Source organism: Micropterus dolomieu, unplaced genomic scaffold, assembly GCF_021292245.1.
Source record: "Micropterus dolomieu isolate WLL.071019.BEF.003 ecotype Adirondacks unplaced genomic scaffold, ASM2129224v1 contig_13282, whole genome shotgun sequence".
NCBI lineage: Eukaryota > Metazoa > Chordata > Actinopteri > Centrarchiformes > Centrarchidae > Micropterus > Micropterus dolomieu.
In genome coordinates, this window is record NW_025742268.1 from 7,019 (window position 1) to 15,890 (window position 8,872).

Consider the following 8,872-nt stretch of genomic DNA (forward strand, 5'->3'; position numbering starts at 1 on the left):
CACATCAATGTTCTTTGTCTGCTCCCTAAAAACAAAAAATAACAGCTTCAAAATACAAGGATTTCTCCAGCAGTTCAGGGCCCTTCAAATGTGTTTTAACTAATTCAGGTCAACATGTCAATTCAACATGCTGTTATTATTATCAGGCTAAAATAACCTTGTTTTTTTCTCATCCAGCCAATTTGGCTTTTGAAAGCAGTTTGAGGATTAATTTGTTATCCAAGATGAAGTTATCTTGAATGAAGGTGCACCCTTATTTTAAAATTGTCAAAATGTGAGAGGGGAAGAGACGGACAGACGAGGTAAAGCTGCTAAATACCAAGGATAAGTGTCCGGTTAGCAGAGCAATAGTCAAATAGCTGGTGGAAAAAAGTCCAAATCAAACTGGGTGGATGAAGGGGGTCCAGAGGAAGGATCCAGGGGCACGTATCCGAGGAGCTGGTGTCTCAGGTGAATGGTCAGAGGGCTAAACAGAAAAACTGAGCAGGTCCAGAGGCAGCAAAGACAAAACCTTTCTGGAGGCCGGACAACGTGACCGAAATCCAAGTCTGGAAAGCAGGAACAGAGACCGCCAACAGGGCTGCAGAACAGGAGACCAATGACAAACTGGGAGCCAAACAGGAGAGCTGGTGGAGTCGGGGAAACTTGTCGACCGGATCGCCAATGGAGAAGCAGGGGCAGCTGATTGCTTGGCCGCTGTCGGAGAACAAAGAGGGACTGGTGGTTGCTCCGTGGTACAGAAACATAGGCTCAGGGGTGCTGGATTGCTGAATCTCAGAGCTGGCCAGCAAAGTCTCTGGTACGCTGGAAAACAAACACTGAAGCCGGCCAGTACATTCTCTGGAGCTCTGATGAGTTGAGCCTGTAGCATGCTAACCAACTGGATCTCTGGTGAGCTGGGTAGCATGGTCTCTACTAAACCAGGCAACAAAGTCTCTGGCAGCTCCGTATCTGGGATGCCGGCTAGTAAGCCCTCCGCAACACTGGACGGCAGCGATCACAAGGAGCTGGGCAGCGATTAAGCTGAAAAGACAAGTCAGAAGAGGCTGGATGCCGGGGTGGCCAACAGGCCAAGATGCAGGGAGATTGTCCAGAACACAGGCAGGCCGGCCGGGAGGAAGACTGGTGGCTAGCAGCCAGGAAGTCTGGAGGGCTGCAGGCTGAGGAGCATGGGTCCAAAGAAAGTCTGTAATCCACTCAGACAATGAATCACTCAGCCCAGAATTAGAAGATAGGCTGTGATGACTGAACTGATCCGATCAGTATGCCAGCTTCAGAAAAGCAAACAAAACCAGACTTGTGTCAAATTGTAACACTCTAATCTGGATTACTTGGTTATCCACATATGAAGAAAGTATGAAAAACATATGAAGAACTGGGCCCTGGACTGTGGTCAGATATCAGATTAGAGTAGTCACTCAGCCGATCACTAATCAATGAGTCAGGACATCAAAACACACTAGTGGGATGCATCCTCCAGGGAACCTAAAGTTAAAGGTGGTTTCATGTTTCTAGTGAAAGGTTTGTGTTTTGTCAGCTGAGGGTTTCCAGTTTTGTTATTCAGCGTTTCCTTTTTTAGTTAAAGTTTTCACCGAGCTAACAGATGTGTAGTGTTTTCACAGTTATTTCATGTTTTCATTCACTGACTTGAGTTGCTTAGCTTTCTGCAGCAGGTCTTGGGTAGTCCTGGCGTGCTCCTCCAGGTTCTCCAGGTCGTTGTGGAAATTGGTGCCACTGGCCAGCAGGTTACTGATCTCATTGATCATTGTTCGGATCTGATTAGGTGATTGTGGCAGCTGGTTGTCCAGAACAGCTCGGGTCAATTTCTCAATGTCTTCTGGAGGAACCCTCTCATCTGTTGGGGAGCAAACATGATGTTGTTTAAGTATATTATCAGTATAAAACTCTTGAGCTGCTACCCTTGGCCTTCTGAAACTTTTCTAAAACAAATTTTGTGTTCATATTATGTTAGAGTTACCATATTGATCAGTTGCAGGAAAACGTATGTGAACCATTTGGTATTACCTGGAATTCCATATAAAATGTGATCTGATCTTCATCTAAGTCTCAACTACAGACAAACACAATCTGCTTAAAGTAAGACCACACAAATAGTTTTGTGTTTTCACGTTTTTAGTGAACACACCGTGTAAACATTCACAGGGCAGTTGGGTTGCTACTCTCCCTAGGAGTGGCCGTCCTGCAGAGATGACTACACAAGCACAGTGCAGAATGCCCAATGAGGAAAGAAGGATCCTAGAGGGTCAGCTGAACACTCTGGAACACGCTAACATGACGCTACGATTCATAAAACACTGAACAAGAATGAGGTTCATGGGAGGATGCCACTGTCACAACAAGTTTACAAAAGAGCGCCAGGATGTTCCGCAGCTCTAGTGCAAAATATTCCATAGACAGATGAAACCAAAGTCGAGTTTTTTCGAAGGAACCCACAACCCTATGTGGAAGAAATGGAAGTATGGTGGAGGGGGCATCATGGTTTGGGACTGCTTCGCTGCCTCAGGACCTGGAACGGTTGCTATCGTCAACGGAAAAAATGATTCCAAAATTTATAAAGAAAGTTTGACAGATAATGTAAGGACATCTGTCCACCGACTGAAGCTCAACAGAAGATGTATGATGTAACGGGACAATGGCCCAAAGCACAGAAGTAAATCAACAGAGCAGAAAAAATACAACTCCTGGAGTCGCCCAGTCAGAGTCGTGACCTCAGCCTGACTGAGATGCTGTGGCATGACCTGAAGAGAGCGATTCACACCAGACATCCCAAGAATATTGCTGAACTGAGACAGATTTGTGAAGAGGAATGGTCCCAAATTCAATCTTTCAATCTCCATTGAACGAACAGCAAACGGCACGGAGGTGAATACTGCAGACAGCAAGCGCTGATGTCAGTGTGGCTCACACCCCGTAGCATCACTTCCTACAGCTGTGCTGTCACAAATATTTACACGGTGTGTTCCATATAAACATGAAAACATAAAACCATTTGTGGGGTATTAGTTTAAGCAGACTGTGTTTATCTGTTGTTGAGACTTAGATGAAGGTCAGATCACATTTTATGACCAGAAATCCAGGTCATTAAACGGGGTTCACATCCTGAGACTGTATATTTTAAGACACAATTACCAGCTCTGATAGGTCTGACTTGGCGCTCAATGCATCATGAGAACCTCTCCATCTGTGAACTGACCGATTGACTGAACCCGGTTCTCCAGGTCAGGACTAGCATCCTGAGGTATCACCTGAACACTGACCCATCAGGTCTTTGACTTGCAGGATGAGATCCTTGGTTTTCTTCTTCTCTCTCTCAAAGGAGTCCATGTTGTCATTGATCCGGTGCTGCAGGTCTTTGGTGTCCCGAGCCGCCTGTTTGCCATCATTGATCTGACACACAATGAACAGTTATAACATTTACTCAACAGTGAAGCCTCAGTGTTTGTACAGAGTTGTTTGTTGGCCATCAGCTGGCGGCCGTCACATCTGGCAGTTAGTGGGTGGAAATCATCTCTATGCAAGAACTAGTTTGTGAGGTGTGACCTGTGCAACTTGAATTTACAGCTGCTGCTGAGGCTGTTAAAATGTTACTGTTGAACCAGTTCTCTTTCTAACGAGACTTCAGGAGAACTTATTCATTCTGGTCACAGGATTTAAATGACATTCTTCAAAAGCTGGTCTATCTGGACCAGGAAGTGGACTGGACCTCTGAGTCACCAGTTCTCCCAGTTTAAACCTGCCTTGCTGTTAGACTCCTGCAGTCTGGCTGGGAGTAGGATGAGCTTGTCCTTCACTCTCTCTGCCGTCTCTGAAGCCATCTGACTGACAGAAAGTACTCCATCACAGTTTAGATCGCCACATTTCCTTTTTCCCAGATTCAGACCACACAAAGCTCCACCACATCCAGAACAGTCCTCCAGACCTTGTCCTCCACAGATCTACATCAAACCACAACATGTTGGTTAAGGTATGAAGGCTTAGGGTTCAAGACAAACAGGAGCTACTTCATATACCTCTGACTGGTTGGTGTGTGAGTCATGTGACTCAGCAGGTTCATACTCACCTTTAGGTTAAGGTTGACTGCGCTTAGCTCTTTGACCTTCCTCTCCAGCAGCACTAGGTCTCTGCTGCTGCACATGCTCAGTTTGAGTTTGACTTCCTGTCTGGTGTCCATTGAGTGCTCCAGAGCTTTGTTGGCATTTCTGACCCTCTTCTCATCCGACATGAAGGCTGTATGAAGCCTCTGGATCTCATCCTGCAGCTCTACAACAGGATCAGAGGAGACACCGAGTTCAGAAATAAACTACAGAAGAAGAAGTGGAGCTCGTAAAGAAGCACAGACTGTTCTGTGATGACGGCATTAACAACATGACACATGGGGGTGCTTGATGGATGGATGGATGGATGGATGGATGGATGGGTGTTAAAACATTACAAGAACAACATCTCTGTACCCTCTAGGTCTTCATCTGCATGGTCTGGATCATCCATGAGTTTCTCCTTCAGGTTGTTCAGCTGCTTCATAAACTCCAAACGAATGTTGTCGATTTCAGTGTTGAGGAGAGGAGACGGGTCGATCAGGATCAAGTTCAGGCCGATGGCGTCTTTTAGCTTCCTGTTAGGAAGAAAGCATTTAAAAGTGATTATTGAGTTCAACTTTTTACAGAGAGAACATCAGTTTGTTTTAAGAGTGAATTTTAACAGTTTAATTTGACCAAAAATCTGTCATCACAACCAAAAAGATCAACGGAACACTGATACACCATTGGTTTTGCTCTTATCAATAAATCAATTTGTTATTTAGTTTACCCGTGTGTCTCCCGCCAAGAGCTGGGCTGTGACAGTACATACACTTGTTCACTGCTGTAAAATAGTATATTTATATACAAGTATAAAAGTTGAGGTTTAGGACTTTTTAATATTAAAAAGTCAACTACAGCCCATCTCTAATGTGATCGTAGTGTTCCATTACTGTCCGTCTCTTTAGCACCCCCAGTGGACATTTGTTTCACAAAACTGTGGCAAAATGTGCCTGAGAGTACGTAATTGTGGAGCTGCAAAAATGTAGTCAGAGGTACGTATAACCCATGAGACCATTGTATTTTTCTCTGCTCCTCACCTCTTCACTACACTTCCTGCCCCTATGCGATTGTCGGGCTCTGCCCTGATTAGCTCCACCTGTGCCTCGTAATCCTCACACCTGTGGTGTAATTATGCTGCGTTCAACACAACTTGAAACCGTCACTCAACAATGGCAGCACAATGTGACTAAACATTGTCATCTCGTAAAACCTGTTCTGTGTGTAAACTGATGTCAGTCAGCATATGTCATTAGTGATATGAGGTTGCTGGTTACAGTAAACAGTCTCTGAATGTAGTCTTCTCTACACACAGTTATTCAGGAAAACTTTAAAATGTGAAACACAAAACAATTAAAGAGTAATTTATATTTCACTCATTTTAAATCAACACCAGCTGAGAATTCAACTGAGTGGACACAAATGCCGCGTTCGAGACTGGTCGGAACTGGGATATTTCCAAGTTTAAACTGCCGATCTCAATGCGTTCCAGGTGCACGGTGGTGCATGACGCCGAAAGTGAACGAAAACCATGGCAGACCGTACAAAGTGTGCACACAGTAGGACCCTCAGCAGTGTTTTAGGTGTTACTTCAAAGGACGGCAGTTTAACTGCAACAAATATGTGGACCCCTCTAGCTACATCAGTTGGTAACCCTCAAGTCAGTCAATGTTGTAGGTTACACTTCCTAACTATACTATAGTTACTCTAAAGGCTGTGGCACAGCACATGAACTTAGAGTGCATGTGTTGATGTTAACCAGGTGTGCATTTACAATGTTTTGCTAATATTAAGATGAGGTCTTATTTCTTGTCACATTTCAGTCTTATTATGTTAGAAGTGTTGTAGGGTAGAACACATTATTGTTTTAATGTTGAATGTGTGTGGAGGTAGAGACCTTACCCAGCAGAGGAGGAGCGAGACAGGATATATCAATGTAATACAGGGTATTTTTTAAAACCACTTCAATCACTGGTTATAGAGTCAAAAACAACAACAGCTGAACAAATTAAATGAACACTGTGGACTATGTAGACCCTTTAAAGTGTTTTAATGAACTCTGATGGTGTTACTGTGTTTTCTGATGTAAAACTACAGTTATTAGTTAATAAGTTAGAACTTACCCAATAATCATATATTGTTTCTCCACCTGCTTCACCTTCGGTGGGGAGAGGCCCGTCAGGTTGCAGAGGCCGTCCAGCTTGGAGTGCATCTCCAGCATCCACTGCCGGTGACCGTCTGTGGGCAGCAGGTCGTGGCTCTGGCGAGGGATCAAAGTTCTCATCCTTTGCACGGCTCGCTGGACATCTGTGACATTTTCGGCCCAGAGGGCGGTGCAGGGGTGGCACTCCTCGCAGGCTGGAAACGCTGAGCTGTAGCCCGGGGCGCACTCATCACAGAAGATACCAGTGATGCCAGTCCGACAGATACACTCCCCGGTTTCAGGGTCACATGACGGTCGCTCCGTTCCCTCCATGTTACAGTCACAAGCTAAGAACGAGACGTGACCTCTTTAAATAAAACTACCTGGAGCTCTGTCCCAGAAAGAGTTAAAGACAACGCTAGAGTCTGTTTTCACTCACAGATGCACTGCAGATCTGGATTCCCAAAATGATTCTCTCCACATTCGTCACACTGTCTTCCTCCAAACTCAAGACGGCACGGACACTGTCCCGTCACCTGAACGCATCACAGCTACATTTAAGAAATGTTTTATCATCTACTGTAATTACCTTTACAGTATGTCTCTTTATTATGTCCTCTTTATCGTTAAACACTATGTGACACCTGAAACGTGCAATATACAGAAACTTTACTTACTGACGTACAAAATCAATTAATTTATCCCTTAAAGTTACACAGAAGGTTTCTTACAGTTGGGTGTGCTTGATGTGATTCTGGTTTGTAGTGTGAGGTATATTCAAAGTATTCAGTGTGGTCACTTTGATTTGAACATGTGGTTGGTGGTGGTCTTGCCTTGTTGCAGGTGTTGGAGAAAGAGTTAAGACGATCACAGCTGCAGGGTTGACACCCTGATGCTCCATCCAGGTTCCAGTATCCGTCCTCACACGCATCACAGAGGATGCCCACCACCCCCCTCCTGCAGGGACACTGTCCCGTCCTCGAATCACAGAAACAAGGGCTCCCCAGAGGACACTGAGTCACCTCTGTCCCCCGCCGGTCACAGGAGCACTCTGGAAAATAAAGAAATATACACATATTCCAGATGCACATGGAAATGTTCAGTTTGCTGAGGTTTAAAGAAAAATAGTCCAGAAGTCAACGTTTAAACCCTTGTCTGCCTCCCCCCCCTCCCATCATGGGGGACTGTGAAAGGCAACTGGTGGATGTGGGTGACTAGAAATTTTAAATTTTTAGTTTAATTTACCAGGAAACATCCAATTGAGACAGAATCTCTTTTACAAGGGAGACCTGGTCAAGAGGACAGCACAATTAAAATAAAACAAACAGAAAATAACTTACACAAGCAGCAATGACAGAGATACAGTATCTCACAGAAGTGAGTCCACCCCTCACATTTTTGTAAATATTTGATTATATATTTTCATGTGACAACACTGAAGAAATGACACTTGTAATGTACAATGGAAAGTGAGTGTACAGCTTGTATAACAGTGTAAATTTGCTGTCCCCTCAAAATTATGGAGGGATTATTGGGTTAGTCATTTCAAACCAAACCTCCAGTCTTTGGGCCACGCCCCATCATTTGCATACACACCTCAATCCTAAAGGCTCAAATGCCCAATCTAGGGTTAGTCACGAATTAGGAGCAGTTGTCCCGACTCCTGTCCAGTTTGTCCCGAAAGTTAGACTTTACATGAGTTTTGATTATAGCCTAATTAATCATTAAATACTGATCGTTGTGTAGTTTTCTTGCTCTAGCAGGGGTTGCAGCTTATCTGTAGCCTACATTGTGTCAACAGCGTTGTTGAAGCCACAAAGTAACACTTTGTTTTCTTGTTGTTAGTGGAAGTTATAGTTGCAAGGACAGGGAAAGTGAAGCAGACCGATGTGACAGACACCGCACTGATGAAATGAATTAAATAAAAATTAGGCAAAAGGTTATGATTTACCCGCCGTTACATATCCACAGTTGTGTTTTTCCTAATGACAGACAGGTGACATGAACAAAAATAATTAGTTTTAGGGTTGTGTTTTGATTGTCATGTGTACTAATGTTCATTGACACTGAATGTACCGGTAGCCAAGCTACCGGTACATTCATAAAGGTGATTGACTGGCCAAGCATGTCTCCAGACCTAAAATTTCAATCCAATTTGATGTGTTAATTTGAGGGGACAGCAAGCAGTTATACAAGCTGTACACTCGCTTCTTTACAGTGTAGCAAAGAGTCATTTCTTCAGTGTTGTCACATGATATTATCAAATATTTACTAAAATGTGAGATAGTGTACATACATGTTATCCACATAACTTGTTGGGCTAAGCATGAAAGCAAGTGCTTGTTAATTAAGATTTTCTAGAACCTTCTTTTGAAGGCAGCCAAGGGGATCGTGTGCCAAACTTAAGTCTAACAACGAAGCTCATTCCAAGGCCAAGGGCCGTAATAAAAACACCCTCCAGCTTCAGTTCACACATTCAATACCTTGCATTACAGTCCAGCATTAGATCTTAAATTATATCTACTTTGTACGCGTTAAGCCTTATATATGTAGGTAACAAGCAAAGTATGGCCTTGTAGATGAAAATATTCCAGGGTAGCATCGTTCGTGTTCCACGGGATGTCCAGTTTAC

The 8,872-nt window shown here is 43.9% G+C and overlaps 1 protein-coding gene across 1 annotated transcript in view; it reads right to left on the reverse strand.

The window, feature by feature from the left end:
• LOC123966367 (laminin subunit beta-4-like) overlaps nt 1–7,286 on the reverse strand; it is an 11,067-nt gene extending 3,781 nt beyond the window's left edge. Inside the window, exons 1-8 of the mRNA XM_046042545.1 lie at nt 7,074–7,286; nt 6,680–6,776; nt 6,221–6,587; nt 4,473–4,633; nt 4,082–4,281; nt 3,759–3,956; nt 3,279–3,408; nt 1,648–1,855 (exon numbers count right to left, since the gene is read on the reverse strand). Of these exons, the coding sequence (XP_045898501.1) occupies nt 1,648–1,855; nt 3,279–3,408; nt 3,759–3,956; nt 4,082–4,281; nt 4,473–4,633; nt 6,221–6,573 (1,250 nt within the window). The 5' untranslated portion in view covers nt 6,574–6,587; nt 6,680–6,776; nt 7,074–7,286. The remainder of the gene's footprint in view (nt 1–1,647; nt 1,856–3,278; nt 3,409–3,758; nt 3,957–4,081; nt 4,282–4,472; nt 4,634–6,220; nt 6,588–6,679; nt 6,777–7,073) is intronic.
• Between the last annotated feature and the right edge of the window lie 1,586 nt (nt 7,287–8,872).